Source organism: Lagopus muta, chromosome 5 (genome assembly GCF_023343835.1).
Source record: "Lagopus muta isolate bLagMut1 chromosome 5, bLagMut1 primary, whole genome shotgun sequence".
NCBI lineage: Eukaryota > Metazoa > Chordata > Aves > Galliformes > Phasianidae > Lagopus > Lagopus muta.
In genome coordinates, this window is record NC_064437.1 from 35,316,512 (window position 1) to 35,343,291 (window position 26,780).

General features: G+C 38.7%; 1 protein-coding gene across 2 annotated transcripts in view; it reads left to right on the top strand.

Annotated features, from left to right (window-relative positions):
- NRG3 (neuregulin 3) overlaps nucleotides 1–26,439 on the top strand; it is a 395,586-nt gene extending 369,147 nt beyond the window's left edge. For both annotated transcript variants that reach the window (XM_048944625.1, XM_048944626.1), the window contains exons 6-9: nucleotides 1,458–1,584; nucleotides 10,910–11,037; nucleotides 18,745–18,915; nucleotides 24,092–26,439. In XM_048944625.1, the coding sequence (XP_048800582.1) occupies nucleotides 1,458–1,584; nucleotides 10,910–11,037; nucleotides 18,745–18,915; nucleotides 24,092–24,599 (934 nt within the window). In that variant the 3' untranslated portion in view covers nucleotides 24,600–26,439. The remainder of the gene's footprint in view (nucleotides 1–1,457; nucleotides 1,585–10,909; nucleotides 11,038–18,744; nucleotides 18,916–24,091) is intronic.
- Nucleotides 26,440–26,780: the final 341 nt, after the last annotated feature.

Below are 26,780 nucleotides of genomic sequence, written 5' to 3' on the forward strand. Positions count from 1 at the left end.
AACACCATACCCTTCCAATTTTTCATTTCACAGTAGTAAAGAAATTACTCTTAAGTGTTAACAACAGAGGGGAGACCACAGTAAAAAGCAATGGGCTTCTCTTTATGGCTTAGGATTTTATAGATGACCAGTGACTTCATTTTCTTGCCAAGATAATACTTTATTGCAGAATATCTGTGAAGTAAAACACAGAAGACTCATTTGTTTTAAAGACTAAAAATACGAAATAAATATATTAAGCAGTAACTTTAAATTATTAATTTCAAATTTTATAATCCTGCATCCTATTTTTTGGCAAAATGAATATGCATAAACCTAACATCAGCGTTAGGTTACATGAACATTAAAGGGAAACTAATTATTAAATTGTTTTTCCTTGTATATTACCTTATAGAATTTCAGTTGTGATGTTAAAAATCACTCGCTGCCTGCTGAAATTTGGCTCAGCATCAGCTGCTGTACAGAAGCTGTGCATAGCACAGCGAAGCAGGGCTGCTGCTGCTGGCCAGTCCTTGACCTTGCTGGGTGGGCTCCAGGGTCTTTGTAGGATTGCTGCATGCAGTGCATCTGCTGAGGAGAATAAGGTAGGAAGGAAAGAATTAAACTAGGAGTGGGGACTTATTTCTCGTTTAGAACTCCAACAGTGTATCTTTCCAAAAGAGCAGTCTCCGATTAAAGGCCTCAAATATATTCTGCTGACTGTATTTGCTTAACTGAGCTTTATCTGCTGGCAGAGGAAAAAATACTTCCTTAAAATAGAGCTTTCTGCCTGAAATCCACAATAATGTGTAGAACTTTAGAACTCAGTTTGTCAATATAATACGGAAGAAAGATAAAGCTGTTTTTAATCATATAGTTATCTCTTGAATATTGCAAATGACTTGTCTTAGAGGCATTGTCAGCTGTGACATAGTGGATCATAGTGTAATATGTCAAAAGTAGCCTCAGATACACTATTGATGCTTTTTTTCAGATTAAAGCATGTAAGCAAAAGCTGATGTATGCAAGATAGTAGGTGAAGTCTAATGAGCTGCTAGCAGAAATGTTTGATTCTGTCACACATTTTATAACAAACAGAGACAAATGCTGCTGTATTTGCCAAAATCTCTGTTCCAAATCTGAGCAAAATGCTTTTTTAATATCCAGGCCTACTTGCAATTGTTAAATATGTTGTAGATAATCTTTCTTTCAAATTTCTGTGCTAAAACAGCCAGCATGCTATTGTAGTAATTTGAGAATAGAAGACATTTTTGAGAGAAGAGCTCTTTTCTTCTTTTGTTCAGCTTCTCCAGAAAATGACCACTGCTTTGAAATATTAGACACTGGTGAATTAATGCAGCTGGTTATTCCAATGTGGTGAAGTTTGGAAAAAAAGGACCCCTAGTTATATAAACATCGTGGCTATAGTAGGAGTTGAAACTAGCTCGCTCTTACATGAATTTTATTTCTTTCTGCAGGAAACAAACAAAGCAAATTCATGAACAGCTGAAAGAAACGCAGAATAGGAAAACCTACAGCCTAAATGCTTCTAGCATGATGGCAAAGTCAGAGTGTATGGCACAAAGCCGAGTCCAGCTGCAAAATGTAAGTAATCCTGCCAGCTACAACATTTAATAGCCTGGCTGCATTCCTGCCGCTTATGGCAGAACATCACCATGTTGCTATTAGCATCTGAGCAATGGGAACAAGAATTCTCTCATCTTTCATAACTTTTTTTTTTTTTTTTTATCAGGACAGTTAATGGAAAACACCAAGCAGGGATTTTTTTAAGAAGAGTTATTTCAATGGGCCGTGGGGCATTTTGCTCCTGCAGTAGAGTTTGCTGAGCCCCCTAGTAATGTATTCAACACTGAAAGTGTCTATCTGAGCATTTCCCTGTACCTTAGCTCACAAGTATGGTTTATAGGTGAAGTGGGGGACTTAAATCTTGAATGATTTTTGAATTCTTCAGTACAGCACTTTAATGGATCTGAGGGAAAAAATGTAGAGATGAGACACAGTTAATTCAGAGTAAATTCAGAACCTAGACCTAAACTTAGGCATGCTAACTAGTGCCCAAGGTAGGCAGTTCAGATGGTGTCGTTTGCCTGGCTCTTGAGTTAAACAAAGGGGCTTCTGATAGTAGAAAGCAATCTGTTCAAACTATGTTTGAAATGTATTTAGTCATGTTCTGAATATAGTTATGTGTGAGTTAATAGAATCCCACAATGGTGAAATATGTAGTTAATTTTAAACAAGGAAGTGGAAGACAACTGATATATTTAGCCCATGATGCACATTATTTTCTAATGCATGCTGTTTTCTTCCTCCCATTCATACACATTTGGTGCTTTGAAACAACTGAAAATGATGTTGTTAGCAAGGCCAAAATTGGAGTATTACAGGAGACAGTGAGAGGTGTATCGAATCCTTTCTAAATGGTAAATTCTTATAAACAAATGAAAATCTCAACTTGAGTATTAAGAAATATCAAGCAAAGTGTCATCAGCTTTGTTTCAAGGAACTACTCTGTTTGCCAGATTCCATCAAAATAATGGGAGTCAAGCAAAAGTGAGCTCTCAAGCCCTCTTAGCCACAGATGTCTCTGTTCCTGATTTACATCAAATGAAAGCCCTTTTAAGCAGTCTGGAGTGAGCTGAGCCTCTGTGCTGTGACAGAAGAGCGCGTGTTAGAGCACTGGTCACCAGAGGTGTTTTTTTTTAGGAGCCCTGTTGTGATGGTTGTTACGTTTTGTGATTCAGGTAAAATTCACTGTATCAAAGGGGAAAGTAGCTTCACTAAATGGACACTGACAGTTTAGGAGGCCTTCCATAGTTCCTTGTTTAAATTTAATTTAATTCAGCCATATTCTACTTCTTGCCCTTAAAACAAGCTGTTAGGAGTGTTGCTGCCTTGTGATGGTGACAACAAATGTTACATTTGCAAAAAGCTTTTGTGATTCTTTTGTTCTAACAAGAAAACTGGGTTGTGGTTAACACTCTTTTTTTCACTCTTTTTCTCTGTAATTCAGAACCTAGACCTAAACTGAGGCATGCTAACTAGTGCTAACTAGTGCTAACTTAGTACTAGTGCTAACTAGTAAGCAGTTCAGATGGTGTCGTTTGCCTGGCTCTTGAGTTAAACAAATATTTGTGCAATATTTTCTCAACCTGTCATCACAAAGAACTATTTGGTGTCCTCTCAGCATCTGACAAACACATCCTCAAGCTTTAAGTCATTTTCTTTTGCCATAACAATAGCTATAATGACTGAGCAGCCGTTTGTGGATTCCAAATATTAGAGATTTAAAGACATGATTATTCTTTATTTTAGGCCAGATTTGTTTTTCTGCTTTTAATGCTGTTCAAACTAGAGCTCTCAGTGCTGGTAATTAACACACCATTTTCTAGTTCCTGTAGCAACTAGAAGGGAGCAGTTTTATCCTTGCTATTAGTGCATTTTTCCTCTGGGAGCAAAAATACTAAGAAAGAAATGCAGAATGACCTTGTGCAGTATGCAGTGTAACTGTGCAGGACAAGAATGGTTTCTATTGTTAGAAAGATTTTAGTGCAGGAATGCAAGTAGGCAGTTAATGAAATATTTACAAATCTTGGCAGATTGGAGAAAAGGAAAACCAGGGGAGGGGGAGGAATTGACGAGAGAGCAGATAAGGACTTTGAAATGGTATTGCTTAGGAGTGTCTGCATGTCTCAGGAATCTGCCCTGTGTGTATCTGCAGGGTAAGGCAGAGACCAGGTGCTGGTGGGCAGCTTCCTAGGGCTCACTTCTGTAGAGGTGCTGCAGTCACTCTGGAGGTGATTTCTGTGAGGTTCCCATCTGCAGCACCCCATGGATTTGGGGAGAAACCTTGGTTCTACATATTTCCAGGGATGAATACAGAAACTTAAGAAAATGAAGGATGTTATTTCAGGGGTTTTGCTTTATGAAATCCTATCAACTTCATTTTTCCTAATCCATGTCCTCCTCTGATATGGGAAATCTGTCTTGCTTATGTTCTGTCCTCCTTGCTTTCCCTGAAAGGTTCTCCCTTATTTTTCTACTTCCTATTCATAATAGACCTAGTGATGCTTTCACTTTTTTTTTTTTAGCCTGCTTTCTATTCTCTGTATAGTTCAAACCTGAAAACAGCTGCATAATGTTCCTGATCCTTTCTTTATTCCTTTTTCCTTTCTTCCTATGAAGAAAGGTTGAGAAAACTGGGCTTGTTTAGCATGGAGAAGGGAAGGCTCTGGGGAGACCTCATTGTGGCCTTCCAGTACTTGAAGGGAACATATAAAGAGGAGGGGGAACAGCTGTTTATGAGGGTGGATTGTGATACGACAAGGGGGAATGGTTTTAAACTGAAACGGGAGGTTTAGGTTTGATATTAGGAGGAAGTTTTTCACCCAGAGGGTGGTGAGGCACTGGAACAGGTTGCCCAAGCAGGTTGTGGATGCCCCATCCCTGGAGGCATTCAAGGCCAGGCTGGATGTGGCTCTGGGCAGCCTGGTCTGCTGGTTGGTGACCCTGCACATAGCAGGGCTTTGAAACTAGCTTGTCATTCTATGAATCTACGATTATTCTTGATGACAATTCTAATGCCTATTCGAAAAGAGCCCTTGCATTTGAACGCAGAGGTTACTACATTTACTAATGGATGCACAGATCTTTCCAAACATTGCACTTCTTTAGGAGGAAGCTTTACGTGTAGCAGGTAGTGTTTCAAGTGTTTTGGGGCATTAAAGAACTCGACCAAACTCCGTGAAGTGCTATCATTTCATTATTTCTTTTTCCCTTTTTACCTTTTACTGGACTTCGGCAAAAGACTTAATTGTTGTTGCTTAGTTTGAAAGTCAGTTTTGAATCTCTTTAAATGAGAGAATCTATGTAAATGCATCAGGATTGCTGTTAAAAGCAGGGAAGAAAAAAAAAAAAAACCTACCAGATTTCATTTTTTGAACAAATTATTAAAATTATAAATTTACATTTTATTCTGGTTTTACTCTTTATTTTTGTAGCTGTTTGGATTGCTGCAAAAGGGAATGCAAAAAAAGACTTTTGTCCCTGTGATACCTCACCTCTATGCCAATTTAAGCTTCTTTACAATAAAAACTATGCACAATGCTAAAAGCTCCGAATGTTTGATCTTAAAACATTTCTCCTGTTCTGTCCTAAGATATGGGCTGCCTTGTTTGGCAATCCTTATTTCAAAAGCCAGTATTTGAAAAATGAATTGGAAGTGGACCTTCCCCCAGGTTCATTAAACATCCATATGGTGGAAAGGTTGCTCTTGCTCTTTTTAAGGAAATTGGATCAGCTATTCAAGTCAAACAACAGAGTAGTCAGGAAAAAAAAATAAAAATGGAGGTGGGTGGCTATAAAAAGGAGTTTATTTGGAATTGGCTTACTTTAAGAAGTTGCAGTCTTTTGTTTCATTTTGCCCATTCTCTGATCAGTACAATAAAAACAGGTGAGGAAGAGTGGCGGCCATATGTTGACATAGTATAGTTCAAGCAGCGTGAGTAGTGTTAAAGCCTTTGTGACAGCTGCTAGGTGGTCTCTGCTACAGTGAGGTGTAGATGTGGCTTTATGCTCCTTCTCATTAACTGTTTATTGAAAGCATTCCCAGAAAGTCTTTGAGGAACAGAAAGTATATGAACTGGTAAAAGTCTGCAGCAACTGTACTTCAAGAGCTCTGGTAAACACTAGGAGCATACTATTCAGATTTTTGGACCCACTAAGAAGTATCCTGAATGAATGATGCCGGAATACAGTGCTACAAAAATGTTGGGAAAGAATAGGCCCATCTGGTACAGACCACAAGCTTGCTGTCAGGTTCCAGGTTGAGCGCTGTGCCTCAGCCAAGCATGAACCGTTTACAGGTCATTCCATCTTCTAGCAGCACAGTTTGTCCTTTTTAGTGAGGAGAGCTACTGCAACCACATTCATATCCAACAGCTGGCATTGGGATACTGCCCAAATAATTCAGTGTAAGCATAAACAAAGTAGAAAGTGTCTGAGGAGTTTGGGTTTGCTATTCTATCAATTGTAACCAGCTTGAACTACTCATGAAAAGATTTAGCTCTTTGTAAAGCCAACCAACGGCTCTTTAATGTGAACATGTACAAACTCACCCTCCTTGGCTGGCACCAGGGTTGAGGAAGAATGCAAGGAGTTTTAGAGGTTTAAGCCAAAATGTAGATGTCTCCCTGCCACTGGATTACAGTGTTACAGGGAATAAAGCTTTCTGTTTGTATTGACATCTGAAATATTTTGAAGCATCATATGCTTTCCTTCCTGTATTTGAATCTATTACATTTCTTCCACTTCCTTTCTCAGTTCAGTTGTGATTCTGTGAATTCCTACTGTTCAGAGCTGGTAATTGTGTTCACCTGGGCTCTCAGTATTGATTCCATCATACAATAAAGGACACCAATTAGATAAATAATATGGTATTCTGTAAGCAGGATTCATAAACAACAGTTTAAACAGAGCTATTAGCCTATTAGTATTTCTCTGCAATTTCCTTCAAGGATACTCCTTTTCCCAAATAATTTTACAGCAATGTGTAATTTCTTTCTAGGTTGTCAGAGAGCTTGAATTTGGATAACTGTTTCCACATTTTGCTTGACAAAAGTTCAGGCTCCTGTCTCCTATATTCTTTTTGTAGTTAGCCCATTTTCTGTACACCATTTTTCTTCTTTATGAATGCAAATGTACTGATAATCTTGCAATAAGTCTTCAGACAGGAAGAGGGTTATGTGGGAGTTCGTAATGGAGGATCTTTGAGTTACACAGGAGATTAAGATATATTTTACCATGTGCATGAAGCTTGGGACTTCCTACTATTATCTATATCTTCCCAAAGAGATTATATAATCTTTGAGAGATATTTACTGAATGTGGTCCACAAGACTGCAGCAAATGGTTCCATGTCATCATACACAAGCAAGTCAGGATGCTCAGCTGCACTTCTTAGGCAAACGCTCTCTGCACCCTATGCACCACCCACAGGCAGGAGGTCGTGTCCCAGTTGCACTTATGTTACTCTGCAGATCACCAAGCTTGCTGTCTCCTGGTGTTTACTGCCTCCTTTCTACACCTTGATTACAGAATTTCTTTAAATTCTCTTAGCTTTAGAACACCAGCAACAAAAGCAGCAGCAGACTTGCCATTCCTTTTGTGATTCTGACAGTTGGCATGGTTGTTTAAAATAGCTTTTTTCATCCTTACTTTACATCCTTAATACCTTCTCCTCGAAACTAAGTGGATCTATTAATTCCCCATCACATCCCCTCTGAGGTGCCTAATATTCTTTTCATGCTGTAGCATGTGCTTTCACTTCTCACTACACTTGTTCCTAGCAGCTTGCAATCACAAGCTTCTGATACTATAACAAGAGGACAAAGTTTCTTTTTGTGACTCGTTGATGCTTGTTGATACCATATAGTAAATAAACCTAATCACTGCGATAGAAATGCAATTAATATATGTTGAATACCAGACAAAGGCATTTAGCTCTTTTCAAAGATGAGCATGTATTTTTATCTGAGTTGAGATGTGATTTATCAGCTAAGATCAGGACCAGATTTCCCAGTTCAATAACTTTTCACAGCTTCGGAAGAACTGCCATAATAGAGAAACTTGAGCTTGCTGGCCTCTGTCTAAAGTGCTGGCAGCAGAGCACAGGGAGTAGCTGTAAGGACGCTCAGTATTCCAGCAGATAGGCTGGTGGAGCAAGGCCAGCCCTTCCAAACGTGGCATTAGTTCTTCACCTCTCTGAATGTAATGCAAATCTGATACTCTCTCCCTTCCCAGTCCTTTTTGAAATGGCAACCCCACATCACCTCTCTTTCAATGCAGACGCAAATCTGAACTTTATTTTTTTCTTACTGTTTGAGAGATATCCATCAAGGAGAAAGAGATGGAGGGGGTTGTTCTGTTTTGCTTAACCATAGGACAACAGTGTCTGGCTATTGTATAGCACTTATGAGGCATTTGTCACCTGTGGATCCTAAATTTAAGAAAGAATAATCGGAGGCATCGGGCAGGGAAATACTCGCAGTAATACAGCAGGTCAGTGGCAGAGGGTGACTTCTTGCAGACTCATTTAGCATTAGCTAGTAGTGGGTGAGATTTTATTGTCAAAGAGTTAGAGTAATTGCACATAACAGATGATTTTCTCTGTGAAACCATGAAGAAATTGAACTTCGCAAAACGTTTTATTTTTAAATGCTTTAATTATCTTTATTTTATTTAGCCTTATACATGAACGTTTCTTTTATGTCAGCTCAAAGAAGCATGCATAATTAACCAAAAAGACAATAAAACCATTGAAAAACAAAACAGAACCACCAGAGACAGATGAGATTTCAGAGGATGCTTTCAACCTCCCAGAGCAGTACAGTACTCTGACAGTGCTTCACAGCTTATCCCCTGCAGTGGCTAAGTGTTTAGCAGCTCACAGCGAGCAGAGGGCTCTGTAGTTTGCAGCTTGGCTGACAGCTGGGGGCAATGGGGCTGTTTCCACTGGGACACAGCTGGGTGGCAGGTCCCCCATCCCACTCTGGGAGCTCTGCTAGATGCTGCTGTAAACTTCTCCCAGGATTCTGATTTTTTCCTCCAAAGGCTGTCTCAGAGAAGGGATGTGGCATTTATGGTTAAGCTAGAAAGGAGTAAACCCAACTGTGTTTAATTCAATGAATGTGCTACAACTAAATAAAATTGATTCTGTTGATCGTTCAAATTCTCTGTATATTTGCACCCTCAGTTGAAATTGTGATATCAGTGTAATTGACATTGTGGTTGTTGTGATAATTAGTGAGCGATGGATCTGGAAATGTCATGAAATAAATATTTGATTAAGAAGGAGCCAAACTGAGCCTGGGCAGTAAATATTTGGGATTGCATTGGGCAGCTCATGGGGGGACCCTGTTCTTCCTCAACTGTGATGAGCAAAGATGCTCTTGTGTGTGTGTGATCCCCCCCAGCCCATGTTCACTTTAACCATAGATGTGGTGAGAGGCATAGCTCATCCCTGCTGAACCTCTGTGATTCACTTCATGCTCGTGGTCCTTTAAAGCTGTTTGGGTCTTCAATTTAATATCACAAACAAACATGAAAAAGGACAGAAATACCTTCCTAATGCGTACAACTCATTCTTCCCATAGCTCAAATTGATTTATTCAGGTCAGAAATCAGTGTCATTGCTGCAGCTGGCAGAAGAAACATTAAAGTTTAAAACTGTCACAAACATGAGCACCTTAAAAGACATGCTTCCATCTGAATGCTTCATCTACAGTAGTGACAAATGACAGCTAAGATCATTGTAACTGGAAGAAAAACAAGTGGAATATGTTTCTTCTTATTATTTCAGTTGTGTTTGGTTTGTGTGCAGTAGCATTTTACATATTGCCACTTTCTCAGCTTTGCCTTCCAACACCCTGAAGCAGTTATTTTGGCCCCTTTCCTGTGGGTATTTCGCACTACAGGAAGAGAGGGAAGAGATAACTTAAGAGAAAAATTGGAAGATCTGTTGTGGTTTTTTTTTCATCAACAGAAAATTGGTCACAAGCAGTTCAAGACGTTCTGTGAACGTGCTCTGAAACTGGTTAGAAGAGAGTAGTCTTGTGAGACTTTCCTTTTTAGTTTTGCTAAACTCTTGGGAAATGTAGATAATTATAATAAAGGGGAATCAGGAAATAACTCCTCCTTTTTAAGGAGTTCTCACCTGATCTTTTATTAGACAACAAAATAATTACAGGGAAGAACTGTACCATGACAGAAATCTTACTGTCTCCTTCACAAATGATTATGCTGTTGTAAAATTGCAAGGCATTTATTTTACCACTGTATTTTATATAATGTACATTATATTTTTACCTAAAATATTTAATCATGTAATAGATCCCACAGTACCAGCTTATTGTCAAGATAACCTAGCTACCTAGTACTAAAAGTACAAATTCTATGCAGAGAGAAAAGGATTGAAGAAGAACAGACCAATTGGGTTTAGTGCAGTTTATCTCAGCACAGCGTCAGAAATGTTATCTTTCTTTTCTGTTTCTTTTTCTGCTATTTTTCTTAACTATGTGTAAATGTGGGTTAAGTGCTTGTACTTCTGAATTACTGTCCAGTAGCTGCTAACATTGATTCTTCTTTCAAACCAAAATGCACCCTTTTTATGCTTTGACTTCCAGGCTCTATTCAGAGTCAGAGTTGGTTGCTTTTTGGTTTTTTTTTTTGCTGAATTTCCAGATGAATCACAAAGCAAAAAGTGGAAAAATCCATTCCTGTTCACATCCGGTGTCTGCTTTACAGACCTTTGTGTCACGCTGTGTGCCCAGAGGTTGCCCTGCACACACAACTGTCACAAGAAGAGTTATGTTTACACTGATACTACTAGCACAGATACTCCCAGGTCAGAAGTTTCAGGTGCAGCAGGGTTGTCTGGCTCTACAGATAGGATTCAAGTGTTTTTCTTACTTATCTGATGATACAAAAGCTATTCAGTGTGGTGTTCCTAGTTATGCATATTGATGAGGGGAGTGTTTGACTGAAATCATCAAAGGACACAAAAAGGTGCTGAACGCCGTCTGAGATGTGTTTTGTGATCTCAGGCACTGCATGGACAGTCACAAAAGCAAGTTTTTATTCAAAGGGCTCTGCATTCCCTTTTGTTTTGGGCAGATCAGTCAATAATTTTGCTGCCAATGTGGACTTTGGGTTTCTGATGTGCAGAAGGTAATGGGGACAACAAACCTGGGTGCTCTTCATTTGTGTAAACAGCAGTGAATGGATGTATTACTTGCCCTTCCTGATTTTAATTTTTAAATTAAAGTACTTCTTATTAATTTCAGTTCTCACTGAATAACATCAGCAATGTATTTTGCATTTTATGTATTAATTCATTTTATTCTCTGTGCCACAGTACTCCAAAACAGATAGGCATCCTGGGCCTGCTCTGGACAAAGTCATGGAGTCCAGCTTTTCAGGTCCTCAGTCTTTCCCAGAGGCTTTGTCTCCTGACAGAGGAACTCAGCCCATCAAGCAGCACAGGTGAGCAAACAGCTATCAGGGGGACAGGGTGGTGGAAGCTGAGGGATGCTGCTAGGGGGGTGACAGATGGGTAGGAGGACTGGGCAAGAATGCTGAGAGATATGGAGGACCATAGTGTGCTAGCAGAGGATTGCATGAGATGATAACTTAACTTCTGTGGTGTTTTGTGTAAAGCCAAGAGGACATTAGTTGCAGTCCCCCAGTCACATTCCTTCTCTTTCGTTTGGAAGATTGGCTAAACCAACAACAGTGTTCCATATAAACCAGGAAGGGATATTTGAATCCTACTTACATTATCTTACTTAAACCTTTAATTTGGAATGAAAAAGTAATGCCAACTATTACATCAGATGCTTTTCTTTGGGTTTATTCCTTATTCTCTGCAGATTTTCAATACATGCATAATAATTTTACTAAGTGTGGATGAACTATGTTACCCAGAATCATTCCCACTTCAAGTTCTGTGGATATTTTAATCCCAATTTAATCAAAAGGTGAAGCTTAGAAAAAATACGGTGACATTCACTTGCTCTTGATAACAGGGTTGCAACAGCCCGATTTGAAATTGTTTAGGTGCTGAATTATTACATTATTAAGCTTTAAAATGTGGAAATAAGGACTGAATATTTCTTGTATACAAGGTTCTTAAAACAAGAACTGAATGATGCTAAACTCGCTGTCTTCCATATGGAAATTACAGACTAAGCCACACTGAACTTTTAGTAAATTAATGCAGAATTCCAAAGCACTCACTTGAACACATTCATGCACCAAAACCTCTCTTTATAAAGGGGAAAAAAACCTACATTATTTCAGGTGTCAAGCATTAGGCTCCATTAAGAGTCTTTGCCTCAGAACTGTTTTAAGACAGCTTGATTTATAACAAATTCTTTTTCATAGTTTTATAACTTAAGATTTATTATACAAGGGCTTTGCTTTATAAAAAATGCAACAGACTTTAACATGCCAATGACTTATAAGAATGTCTTTGATTTATGCATCATGTGGCAGCTTCCTAAGTCACTCAGTTTCTGTAGTTTCTAAATGTTGTGCAGTATGAAGTTTTTTTTCTCCATTTCATTTGGTGTCTTTTTGTAATGTCCGTCTAATTAATGACAGTCTAGGTACAATTAGCCCTTGTTTCTGTATATAAAATATAGATGAGAAAAATGAAGCTTATTTTTTCTTTTTTTTAAACAAGGATGCATTTTGCTCTAAGCATCCCCTCATTCCATTACATTGAGGTGCAGTGACGCAGATCTAAAGTGGTTCTAGCTGAAGTTCTTGGTCTCCCTAAAATGAACAGTTAGACAAAAATAGAATGGTTTCTTGTCTTCAAAACTTGACATGGACCTGGAAATATTAGAGCAGCTCTGTGGGGTCTCATTTTATGCAATTGTTAAACTGTCTATTCTTTTTCTGTTCACCATGGAAATATTTTGTTTCACAACTAGACCTGCTTTCTCTATTTGCGTTTTCAAGGGCATTAATGGCTGGCAATTATTTCGTAAAATCAGTAGCTGTCTGCTCAACAGTTTCTAAGAACAAAAGAAATTTTTCCTGGCTTTAGGACTATCAGAGCAGGAAATCATTCTGGCTTGCTGAAATTTGGCTTACAGAGAAGAGATCGCCTAGTTATTTCACTAAGATTACTGGATAATAAGTTTTCTCACTCTGCCAACCTCAGCTGAATACAAAGAATTGATATAAAGATGAAAGATTTGAATCACCACTGAGTCTTACTCCTGAAATATTTCCTCTGTATTACTCACTGATATTATTGTAGAAGTATTTAATATCTTTTGTTCTCACATTTAAAATAATCCTTAGTTATAACTGGAAAGTAACAAACATGTTTAGTGAGTACACTTATTGTAAAATTTACAGTATGCTCAAAAATTCATCTCGGATAATCTGTTGTTTAAGAAAGAAAGCCCTTAGTGTCTATGTATGCACAGTAACAGATTATGATTTTGTTAGCTATTGGACTGATGTGTGATCCTTTTGCATTGCAGTTTTCTTGGTAGCTAGACATGCTGACTTTCAGTCTTTGATTCATTCATCTTTGATTTCAGTGGGATTCATTTCAGAGAATGCTGTGATGAAAGCCAAATGCAGAGGCTGGAAGCACGAACCAATTGTAAGGCCTTGTAAAAGTACCAAAATAGGATACAATTTATTTATTTTTTTTAAATCTAAACTTTAAAATAATTTGCAGTTGCATTTTTAAACTCCATTAAAAAGAAATAGATAAAAACATTTTTTTTGACTTAACATTTTGATCTTTATGCTCTCGATATAATTGATTCAGTTTAAATTAAATGAAAGAGTAAATCTAAGTTGTTCTGCAAGGAAAATTAATGAATTTTAGAAATCAGATATTGATAAAATAACACAACTAAGAGGAAGCCTTGGAAAAAGAAGTATAAAGAAGTGTCTGGTATTTTCCCAAGGAAAGAACATAGTCTTCTGGAAAAGTTTACTCAAAAGAAATGGCTTAGAGGAATGAAGAGGAACAAACTGAATCACAGCGAACAAGAGGTCATTCTTGAAGTGAACATTTTCAGAAAGCATTGAGAGTTAAGGATTACTGGTGATAGCAAAATCAAGTGTTCTGGCTGGGTAATAAGAGTACTCTACCTAAAGAAGCAAAGCTGATGGAGGAACAGAGAGCATATGTGAAGCAAGTAAGGAAATCCCGGATGAATGCATTTTATTTTTCATTAAGGATGATTGTTTGGGGATGAAGGCAGAACAGGAATGGAACAAAATGTATGAAAATAGACGTTACAGCAGTCAAAGTAGAAGTAAAATGCAGAAATCAATGTCCTTGAGTGGGAACATACTAAAGAAATTACTTCAAAGATAGGGTTAGCATAGAGATTGCTCTAGATCTGAGGTAAAGAATGAATCAGGTAACTTTGAGGAGTGGATAACGTGGTTCAGAATTCAGCAGTACTAAACACAAGCCCAGTCATTTGAGAACTAATAACAAAAACTTCTCCCACAAGCTGAAAAACAAATGAGGAACAAAACGTTCAGCACACACCACTTGGTGAAAGAGTAGCCAAGTTGCAAAGTGAGGCAAACATGCAAAAGAAAAGTACAGTACAGGAAGCATTAGTGAAGACATTGCCATCAGAAAGTCAGGAATTTTGAAAAAGGATTTCATGAGATAATGTTTCATTGCATGTGAATGTAGCATGAGAAATCACCAGTATTTTCTTGTGTGGATAAAATGGCCTCCTGCTTAATATGGGCTCAAATTGCACTGATGTGCTAATAAAATAAGGGTTGAATCATCTGTGTTCCATGGAAAGGATTAGTTTGTCTCATTCATTGTAGTAAATGAAGACTGACAGCTGCTTATAAACATCAGAGAAAAGATAAGGAGAATGAAAAGACCTGCTTAAAATGAACAAATACGGTGGTACAGTGGTGATACAAATAGACATCTACTCATCATAACGAATTTAAACTCTGAGTTATCAATGTAGAACAACTTTCTGGAGTAGTCATTTTAGGACAGAGGCTGATCCATGCTGTATAGGAAGCACAGAATGAGGTCATGGTGGCTGGCTGAACTCTGTGCCACCTACGCACCTTTGACATCTTGGTTCCTTTTTCCTGTTGCATGAATCTAACAGGTGGACCAGGGATAGTGACCCCAGGCTACACATAGTCATTGTGCAGAATTACAAAGCTCCAGCAAGTGCTATTCCTGAGTGCGCAAATAACAACATTTCTACTAAAGAACACAAGAATAGTTATGCTTGCACGTGGGGACTAGCAGCTGGAGAGCTGCTCCTTCATATGAAAAGGAAAAAATAAGCCTACAAGGAGGTCTTACTCCATCACCTGAACTGAGGATCTGACTGGCTCCAACCGTTTATAAACACAAGCTGGAAAACATAGGTCGTTGTGCCCTTGTGGGTTGTTGTTCTCCTGCATAATCTTTGGTGTTTTGTTACACTGTTGGTTTTTGCAAAGGCAGGAGAAAAAAAGCAGTGCTTAAATGCCTGGAATGTAGGACGCTACAGGGATTTAAACAAATCAAATAAATAAAACACTATTAAAATTCTCAGCTTATGCCACCATTTTTTAGCATAATACACTCATAATACCTTACAGTCTTAGTATGACTTTAATCACATGCAGCTTTGCTGAAGTCCCAAAGATGACGTTAGCTCTCTCCTTTGAGGGACCCTCTATACCAAGGATGCCAATAGAGACTTTGTGTAATCTCGTTCTTATTAACAGCCTGACAAAAGGACTTTGTGATACAGTACTATGCCTTCCTATGGCATTTACTGAGAGACACTTATGTTCTCAAGTTTAACAGATCCTTTTTATTACAACTGAAAATTGGTTGAAAGTCTGAATAGTTCATCTGAACACATGTTAGCAGAAGATTGTGTACCATTGCCTAAAAATGTGGCTCCCAGGAAGCTTCAGCTATCTCTACCATTGGGGTATATATTCATTATTCCTGTCTAGCAAGGGCAAGCAGTATGACTTTCAGCTTTTGCCAACACAGTTTGCATCTTGTTATCTGTAGATAAAATTGAAGGTATTGTAATATGCCACTCTGTATAGATTTTGTAAGTACAGAGCCAGAGTAATTACAACAATTTTTAGAATTTCCTTTTCTTCCTCTGTATATTTTGCTCTTCATGAATTACAGTTATGTATCCCAGTTCAAGATCTTTTTTTTTTTTTAAACAAAACTATTGGAACAGCAAGTGTGTGGATGAAGGCAGCTTAATAATATTAGAGATGAGCTTGCATTTAGTACAAGATGTACAAAACTGAAGCTGGTGTAAAAAAAAAAAAAAAATTGATGTTTTATCTTTCTCTTGAATATCTAATTTAGAGCATGACAGCAGGGGGCATCTTAAGAACACAGGGAAAATGTGAAGGCACAGATGGAAGGAATGCAAGAGATACCAAGGAAGAGGATGATGGAAATGGAAGTGATGTGATAGTACTATCACCAGAAGGGAAAGTGAGATTGAAGAGGCAAGAAAAAAAAGGGAAAGAGTAAATAAAGTGATAATGCACACAACTGTGCTTATAGTTCCATTGTGCTCATTAAACAAGAAGGAATTCACATCTGAAGTTTTAACATTTTAATCATATTTCTCTTGTTAGTCCTTTTCATGTTTCCATTAGCAAAGGTACATTAGAATGTGTGCATAATGAGATGTACAATCAATTTTGTTTAGTAATTAACTGAAAAAATAGTTCAGGATGATTTCCAGAGTTACTGTAAATTCACTGCAAGTCATCTCCTCTCCAGGAACAGTTAACCTCACTGGAGAGCTGGATACGTGCCTTGAGAAGGGAATACTCCTCCTCCTGAGACAGTGTTTGTTTTTACTCAGTTACTCAACCCAAAGAGAATTTTCACACAAAGCAGTTTACAAGGATGAATCCCAAGTTCTTCATTAACCTTAGAGATTCTTGAGCAATTTATTTCAAACCATTAATTCATCAGAACTACACTTTTCCCTAGTTTATGAATTACTTGTGAGACACTTCAGACCTGTTCTGGTTTTTGTTATTCTCCAGTAATCAATTGATAGATTTTGGAGACATCGTTTGCTACGGCTTTTCTTATTGTTTTGCTTTATTGAACAGCTTAGTTACATGGATTATCTCTTTTACCCACTTAGACTGGAGAACAGAGCAAAGAAGAAACTATAACGGTGGCTAAAGAAGGGTAAATTACCTGGAGAAATTGGAAAGGCACTGTTGTCTGCAGGGGGGGAAGCACATCTTGCAAGCAATGGAGCAGAGGCCTGTGAGGGATGCAGCTGCAAGCTAACAGAGCCCAGCTCCCTCAGACTTTCTTCGTAGGAGAGGTGCTCCAGCCCTCTGAGCATCCTTGTTGCCCTCCTCTGTACCTGTTTCAACAGCTCTGCATCTTTCCTGTGCTGGGGACCCCTGACATGGACGCAGTTCTCCAGATGGGGCCTCACAAGGGCAGAGAAGAGGGGAACAGTCACCTCCATCTCCCTGCTAGCCACATCTCTGTTGATACAACCCAGAATACTATCGGCCTTTTGGGCTACAAGCAAAGCAAGTGCTATTAAACATTGCCTTTCTACTTTCAAATATCTGCAATAAATGCGAAGTTTGTTAAGTTAATCAGTTTGTTGACTTCCTTAGTACATTGATGAACGTACTGCAATCAGTAATAACAAAAAGCCAAAAATTTCATTATCCTTTGTGAATTATTCATTCAACTGCACCTCTTAAGATTCCCTGATTTAATAATTCAAGTTTCCTGAGCAGAAATTACCAATTGCTTTCTGATATGGTAACACTGTTTTAAAGAACACAAGCTGTATCTCGCAATTTGAATTTGGCCCTCAAGAATGAAAGGCCAGAACATCAGACATCAGTCTAACTTGTTCTTGTTCCCAGAGTTTTTTGGTTGGTTTTTTTTTTTTTTTTGGTAGTCTTCTTAATAGCTGAGGAAAATCTATTTAAGGGAGCATCAAAAATCTTTATGGGAATGCTATTGCTATGAGTTATCTGTCTTTTCAAATAAAAAGCACCAGGCATGCACAAGTGTGGAAGAGAACAGTGCAGATACCAAAAAGGAACGTGAGCAGTAGAGTAGAGATTGAGAGAGAGTTGAATTTATTTCTACTATTTTGAGTTTGGAGAGAAAGGGTAGGTTTTAAAATGTGTTCTTCAAGAGGACTTGTCTAAGATATTTGATCCAAGCAAGAATTTCTTTGGGAGTAGATGTGGCCCCAATGTAAGTAAAGTTTCCATTAGGTATAAAATGGGGATTGTTGTTAAATCATGTTATGAAAAATGAAGTGAATTTAGGTTAAATCATTTGCATAGCTGAATTTTATCAGAAGTTCTAATTATTCACCTAACCAACAATAATAATTCTTACAGTGCATTCACAAAACCTATACTAAAACTTCTTTAAGGAGGTGACATAATATTAAATAATACATATGCATTTCTGAGCCCCAGGAGATATTAAGAGAAGTAAGGAGTAGCTGAAAAATGAATAGCCAGTCATGCCATGCAGTATAAATGGGTTATATTTTGACATAATTTTGTGTTCCCTTATTTTTGTGTTAGCAAAACCTGGTTTTATGGTTTGTAGAAGAAATACTGTGTGAATTCTAGATACCTTTCAATTCCTGCATTAAATAAAAAGAAAGCTGTTTTTACAAAACACTACAAAAATGTTGTTTACAAGAGTATTTTTCTATCATACCATGAAAAGAAAGAATTCTATTTATCACATATGTAAAATAAGAAAACAATCAATGTATATAAAAAAAAAGAATAAAAGCAATATAAAAGGCTCCATCTGATGGACTTTTGCTGTTTATTTCCACTATTGGAGGGTCCATCTCCTTATAGCACGATTATGGTACGCAGCAAGGAATAAAAGAAGCATCCTTCATCAAGGATAAGAAAACATTTAAGATGCCAGTCAATTATTTTCTTTCTTAGAAGGGATGTGATCTGTTAGATACGGCCTAAACAGCAGCTAGCTGTGGATTATAGCAATATGTATCCTTAGAGAGTTTCTGCTGACATGGTAGACTGCCAGAGCAAAGTTTATAGAAACAGTAATCCATGCATTATTAATTTTGAATCTTCACTTTGCAGAAGTTTACCCTTTTTGCAATGATAATTGTCACTGTATCTTTGGTGTGTTGTTTCTAGAAGTCTCTCTTCATGCTGCAGTCCAGGACAGAAAAGTGGGATGCTACATAGAAATGCCTTTCGGAGGACTCCTCCCTTACCTCGGGGTAGGTTCAATGGGATTACAGGACCAGCATATCAACAGCTAGAAGAGTCCAGGATCACAGAGCAGGACACAATACCTTGTCATGGGTAAGTAAAGAAATATCCACAGCAGGCCAGCACTGCTTGGAGAAGTAGTTCTACGTAATGTTTGCACAGCACTTCTTTCTTTTGTCAGCACTGGACAAATAAGAGGAAATAATTCAGAAGTCCAGCTTTCATATTTTTTAATGCAGTCTTTGTAGATTGCATGTTTGCTGTAGATGGAAAACTGTAACCCGATTCATGTGAGTTTGTCTTTGAACACATACAAAGAACCTGATATTTTTCATCTTCTAATTCACCTCCAGCTGTACATAAGGTCTGAATTTCAGAAGAGCTCCCAAGCACCTAGAGCAGCCTTTGAAGTCTTTTGCAATTGCTGAGTTTTTTTGCATAATATTTACATATCCCTATAGATTTCCAGAGGCTTCCCAGAATCACTGCAAACACACTACATGTAACACCAGGAGGAATACCTGTAGGGTTGCTCTGGTCTCATTTAAAGATGCTTGAGTCCCAGCTTAGCAGAGACTGAAGCAGGCATGCATCAGTCCACAGCCAGGCATCCCAGGAGGGAATGTGACTTTGCTCTCTAGGTCTCTTGTAGCTGAATCTGCCTAATGAAGCTGACTAGAGTAGTTAGGGAGGCAGACTGCCAGTGGGGTTTGCCTGGGACAGGAGAGAACAAAGCATAAAGAGAGTCAACTTTCTGTAGGCCTCTTCAAAGGTTCAGGTTTGTTTCATGCTTCTTTTGTTGATGCAGTTTGCTTCTTCTGGGGAAGAACCTGTTTGTTATTTCTTACAGTCAGGATACTGTTGTTCGTTCCTATGATAATGTAGACCTTAAGAAAGTTGTGACAAAATGGTAGTTTTGTATCGGAGAGAATGCTGCTTCCCTGCTACGTGGCAGTGCTTTGAAACACAGGCGTGGAAGAAAGCTGCAGCCTCTTTATCTTGAGAAGCGAGGTAGAAAACACAGCAAGGCTGTGTGGCTAGCTGTATTTGCTCTCCTCTAGGAAATCAGTATGTGATATTACAATTATCATCTTGTATTGGTCTGTATCTGGCCTGTTGACATTCTTCAAAAGGTTGATTTTTTTTCACCGTGCTGCAACCCCCCTGGCCTCAGTCCCTAAAGCACCTCGTCCTTATTTTCTGTACTATCCATGTCTGTACTACTCGACTTGCTTCCTTCTGCCTCTGTCAGTGGTACATCCTCAGAAAGAGGCCTGCAAACACACTGGCAAGTGCTGTTATGTTGGAGTACCAGCAGCAGTGTCACAGATGTGATATCAGCATCCTTAAGCCAGTCCCCATGAGAAGGAATTACAACCATGTGAACACAAGGCATGAAAATTATAGCAACTCTTTGATCTTGTTTTATTGAAGTGTTTTGATAATGGATAGTATATTTTTATGAAAACGTAGTCTTTACAGAATGTAACAAAGCTTTTTACAAGGGATGCAGTAATGAAGTACTGTAACTAAACTAAAATATAACTATAGCAACTAAAATTCAAGTGCACATCTGATCTCCAAACCGAAATACAAAGAAAATGTTCTAATTCTACTGCAAGTGGAAGTCTTCTAACCAGGAACCCCTTTTCCCCAAATCTTTCTCTTACCATCTGTTTGAGATTTTTGGTGCTCTCAGTGGATATCAGCCCAACTGGAAGGTCCTTAGAGAAGTTGGGGTTCTTTTGCTGCTGCAGGAAAACACCAGCTCTCAATATTTGCAATTCAGGCCTTTGTAGACTTCAAGTCAAATACGACTGGTTCATCAGTCCGCTACTCAGAGTAGCGGAAAGACCTTCCTGAAATGAAGGGCTTGAAGTAAACAAATACCTCCATAGCAGTCACATCTCAGAGTCCAATGAGCATTTTGGGGTGTCGTGGGCATGCATGCAAAGAGAAGGACGGTACTTTGGTCCCACAGTGACAGCTGTTTGCATTGCTTGGTATTAGCTGCTAGAGGCAGTACCTTATATCTGCAAATGCATATTTATACAGATACAGATGTGTTTGCAGACCCCCAGCATGTCATATATTTAGGTAGACACATAGGTAGGTATGCATGCTTCCAAGGCTGAGTTGAAGCCTGCTGATGTCATTGTAGAGACTCTCATTCATCTTAATGGACTTGGCCATCAATTTCCTACAGTGAACATCTACAGCAATTGGGCTTATAGCAAAGCTCTTTGCGCTACGCTGAATGAAGCTCATTTTGTATTTTAAGTCATAAGTCCTGCTTGTCTTGCTTTAATATCTGTTTTAAGGGACAGCGTAATTATGCTTCATTCAGTTTCATTCACTGACACAGACTCTTGAAAACTGTGTAACAGGTGGTTGCTGTTGCAGATTTATGAATATTTGTGGGCTTTTATACTTGATTTCAGTAGAAGATTGGGCAGAGCTGCACTTTGAAGTACATGCACAATTTAATTTATTCAGACAAAATTATTTTTTCAGATGAAAATAATACAAATACCTTTCTTAAGGGACATTCTAGTTCTGGGAAACAATTACAGGAAACAATTATTATTATTCTGCACTTAGAGGTGCTTATTGACTGAAATCTCATTCTGTTGTAACCAGCAACAGTTTGGCATCAGAAGTAGAAGCAGGGATTTGTTTGTAGTGAACTAAAAGCCAGCTCTCACATGGCTCTGAAGTCGTATCCCTGCTAGTTCAGTACATTGCCTGTTACACACAGTACATGTGCTTTAATTCAACTTAGTCTTTCTTTGAAAGCTGTGTAAACACAGGGCAGAAACATGTACTTCTGGCATAAAATGGTTGTGTTCATCTGCACTTCAAAAAAAGAAATAAAAAACAAACAGCTATGGAAATATGCCAGGCATTGAGTTACATGTTATTGTTACTGCCAATTAGTTTTCAAAATACCAAGAATAATTGAATCCCTTTTATGGAATTGGCAAATGTTACTGTTATCTCACTAAACTCATTGGATAATTCCATCTTTTTTTGGTTTTGCTCATATATCATCCATATAATACAGCCATTGCATGTGAAATTCATTAAAAACATTCACTCCCTTTGTTTTCAGGGTGCAACCCAGAATATATGTAGGGCCTGAATTACCAAAAAGGGGAATAATGCAGCTGATGAGATCCCTCCAGCTATAGTCGTTTGAACAATTATATAATAAGCAAATGCAAAGGAAACAAGAATGGGCACAACAGGTCTGCACTCTTTTGTTTTCCTTTATTATTAATTTATTTTCAGTTGTCCTCCCTCTGGAATAATTTAGCTAATCAGTTTTTCATTATACTGATTCTCAAAAACTGCTCAAAAAAGGCCTTCAGTAGATGGCCAGTGTGTCTAAGCACAGAACAAAAGTAATTAACCAAAAGCCGACCCTTCCTGTTTCAGAGTAAAGTGTAAATGCAGCTGCATAGCTTGTGCAAGAAATGCTGTTTCATATTCCTAAAAGCCACTTGCTTTATTGTTCCCCTGGGTCCCACTTCCCAAAGCAGTATCTTATTCCATCAGATAGCAGCAAAGCTCACAGTGCCTCTTCCTTATTGCAGAGCTCCCAGCTGTGCTTTGTAGTCTTCTGGGAGTGCTGCTGCAGAGTTTCAGTGTAGCAACGCACAGTGCTGCATGTGTGCATGTGTCCAGGTTCACTTCAAGCAGTTATGAAACACAGCCACCATAGATGAGCTAGCTACAAGTCAGCAGCGCTCTCCTGGAAATGAGCCTAGAGATATTTCCTCCTCTTTTGTCTGTCTGACAGCTCACCAGGAGGCTGGGGCCAAACGAAATCTGTCCACTTAATTAGCTTTGTATGCTTTTATTAGGCTACGGCTGTTTTGAACACTTTAATTGCTGTTCCCAAGTTCTCTTTCTGTTAATGTCAGAAGAAGCAAGGCACATGTAGATAGAATACCCCGGGGCAAGTCCAGTAGGTTTAAGCAGCTTTCAGAAAATATCCTTCCTGTTTGAGCTCAGACATTTCCTCTGTACCAGATGTAGATATCACTTTTCATGATCAACAGTAAAACATGTTAGATTTCTCATTGGCTTCCCCCATCACATAGTGATAAGAACACAAAGCTGACGATGCATAAAATATTGATGAAGCATGGAGGTGATGCCTATGGTTCTTGGTAATCACAAGTAGTAGAAATACTGCATTTCTAATAATACTTCAGGAATGGGAAACATCTTCTTGAGCATTGTTTCCTTTATATTTAGTATATTTTCCATTTCTGGTTTTTAAATATATCAGTGCAAACATTTTCTGGTAAGAGTAATGAATTTGGCTTTGAATCAAAATGGGAATGTTGATAAAACAATCAGTGAAGTTGCCTCACAATAAATGAAATCATGCTATAATATACGTAAGTGGAGGATAAAGGATTTTTCTTGTAGAATAGGTGAATAACATTTTCATGAGCACAAGACATTATTTCCAGATGAGGTCTTAAGAAACCAAATCATGTCAGCATTGGATGATTACAAAAAATGACATGTTTGTCAGAGTTACAGTGCACGTAGACACTGCATATTTGAAAGGGGGCACAGATGATTGTTTCCATGCAATTAAAGAATATAATTTTGTTTCAATTTCTCTTCTTCAGTGTTTTCCTGGAATAACGATTTGATATCGAGAGTTCTGATGTTCAAGAAAACATCAATCCATTTCTCCGGTTAGAAATGAAAGAATGAGATTTTGAATTTGACTTATAGGAAAAAAAAAAAAAAAAAGATTTGAAGAATCTTTTGATTTGGAAGGCTCTGAGCAGCCTTAAGGGCTGTGGAGTCCAACTCCCCTGCAGTGAGCAGGGACATCTACAGCTCCATCTGCTTGCTCAGAGCCTGATCCAGCCTCATCTTGAATGTCTCCAGGGCTTCCACCACCTCTCTGGGCATCCCATGCTAGTGCTTCACCACCCATACTGTAAAAACCTTCCTTGTATCCAGTACAGTGTAACTCCTGAAAGCATATAAAAATTTATTGTTATTATTCTCATGTACTGGTGGGGAAAATGGGACAGAGGGAAAAGCAGTGGCAATAAAACCCAGATTTCCAGAGCCTGCTGTTTTCCCCTGGGCCACAATAGCTCTAAGTGCTCTGAGTGTGACTCGAAACAGCCATGTATCCTTGCAGCACAGCTCTCTGACTCTCATACAACATTCCTTCCACTGGTCACATCTGGCTGCTCAGTTTGCAACAAAAAATCTTTCTTATTCCTTTCAGGTACTCATCTAGTGGTTTAAAAACTTCTCAGAATACTTCAATAAATATGCAACTGCCTTCAAGAGAGACAACCCCTTATTTTAATAACGTGGATCAGAAGGACTTGGTCGGATACTCATCTTCAAGGGCCAACTCAGTTCCCATCATCCCATCTGTGGGCTTGGACGAAGCCTGCATGCAAATGCAAAATGTTTCTGAAGTAACAGGCATCAAATGGTGCAAAAACTCCTATTCAGCTGAACTTGTCAATGTGAGTTCCCCTGTCAGTAATTGTCTTATAGCAGAACAACATGAAGTGAAAATATTGCTAGAAACTGTGCAGGAGCAGATTCGGATTCTGACTGATGCGAGGAGGTCGGAGGACTTCGAACTGACGAGCGTAGACGCGGAGAGCAGCGCGAGCGAGAACACCGCGTTCCTGCCTATGAGCCCTGTGGCCAAGGCAGATCGAGAGGCACAATTTGTCTTAAAAGGTGAAACACAAAGAGACTCAGTGTTGACCAAGTGACTTTGTGTGGGGGTCGCAGGAGGGGGAATAACAGATCTGTGCATTCGATGCTTTGCTAAACAGGAAAGGAGGAAATTAAATACAAATTATTTATATGCATTAATTTAAGAGCATCTACTTAGAAGAAACCAAATAGTCAATCGCCCTCATATCATAGTGTTTTTTAACAAAATATTTTTTTAAAGGAAAGAAATGTTCCGGGAGGGATAAGGCGTACATCAGGTGCTTTCTAGGCAGGATTATACATACAGTTTCAGTTCTAGAGTATTTTAACACTGTCCTGTTTGGCTGTCAGGAGGCTTAGGCTATGCATCCTATTTTCAATAAAGGCCAAGACCGTTCTAAGAACCATTCTTGGTTTCAGGGCAGCGCTGCAGTGAATGCTGGCCAGGGGTGCAAGTTCCAAAACCCTAGCACAGACCAGGTCCCCCCTGCTCTCAGTTCTAGGTTCGTACTGAGGGAGGAGACACACAAACATCCAATTCTTGGCACTAACTGTGTAATGACCGTAAATCCTTAATTGAGCCAGATGCTTGACTCTCTACCTTACATGAGTGTGTCAGTCAGCTTGAGAAGTTCAGTGGAAACTTTTAGGAGCTTTGGGTCAGGCCAAGCCTGGAGAGGGGTTGGGGCCTGTGGAGGTGCAGTGGCCCTGTGGCTGCTCCATCTTCTGAGCTTTGTCTAAAAGAGCTTCTTGGTTGGAAGAAGAAAAAGAAGAACAGAAACTCAAAGTGCAGAAGCACGCACCATGGCAGGTTAGGGTTGGTTTAGTTTTTAAGAGTGGGAATGTAAACTCTGCTGTTCTTTACCGATCCATAAGCATTTCTAAACTGTTAAACTTTGAAGGCATTTGTACGCTCTCAAGGAGCACTTCTGAGTGTATGTGTGTTTTTTTTAACTTATTTTTATTATGGGTTATTCAGAAATGAGTCTGGGAGATCCAACGCGATCTGAGGCCAGCCAATAGGTGTCCATACTGTCCTCATTTGATTCCGCTCTCAGTTCTCTGGTCACTTCAATGAATCATGGCTTTGGCTTGTGAACTACGAAGCTCCAACCCTGCACATAGCTCAGGATGGGCATACCCAGGAGCATGCACGCAGCTGATTCTGCTGGGGCTGTACGTGAACAAGCAGTTCCAGCAAATCAATCCCTGCTGCCTTAGAGAAGGCCTTAGAGAAGAAATGTCAGTTCCTGATTACTGTATCCCAATCATATTATAGGCTTTTTTTTTTTTTTCATTTGATTTCTTTTGAGTCCCTCTTCCTCCCAATAAATTGTAACATAATATGCCAATAATGCAACGATTTGGGTTCAGTGGCTCACGTTACTGTTTTCATTGTTATTAAAATATCTGCTTATTTGTGGGGAAAAAGAATATAAACTATGATAAATAATTACCAAATAGCCTTCCCTGATAATGTCAGAAGATTGATTTAAAAAATTACCATATATACAGAATGTATTAAAATATTATTTGCAGCAAATTAATTGTTCAACTTATTAGATGTGCCCCAGACTTTCCAGTTCACAAGTCTCAAGACTTCCCAAAATAGCACAGTCGGTCACACAGTGCTGTTGTATGTTTAGTCAGAATAAAGCAATATTTTAACCTCTGTCAAGTAAATTTGAAAAAGAAAATGCTGAAAATGTATGTCATTTATTTTGTGCCTAGCTGAGGCATTAAAAAAAATCCTCTTCACAAATCTTTATTCATCAAGTCTTACTTTGGTTTTCTTGTCTTTTTTCTTTTAATTTTTTGGGTTTTTTGATTTTTGTTTGTGTGTGTGTGTGTTGTTTTGGCTCTTTTTTTTTTTTTTTTTTTTTTTTTTTTTTTGTTTTGTTTAAGATGATGAAATTGTCTTGTTTACAGAACTTTCTATGGCTGTAATCTTTGCTGTGTGTTTTCAATAAAAGTCTATTTGAGGGCAAATTATGCTTTATGCCCAGGATGGAGCATGCCTCATTCAGACTCCTTTCTAAAAAGCTGTGGAGCTCTTCTCATAACAGGAGGATTAAGCTGTAGGCTGGGATCCCCACAAGGATGGTCCTTCCATGTCTTGTTTCTGCACTACGCAGTGGCTGTGCACAATCTCACCGGGCTGAGCTGCCTGTACTGGCATGGCACAAAACCCGCACCAGACAAACCTCTGGAAGATGAACCGTGTGCTAAGTGGGGCT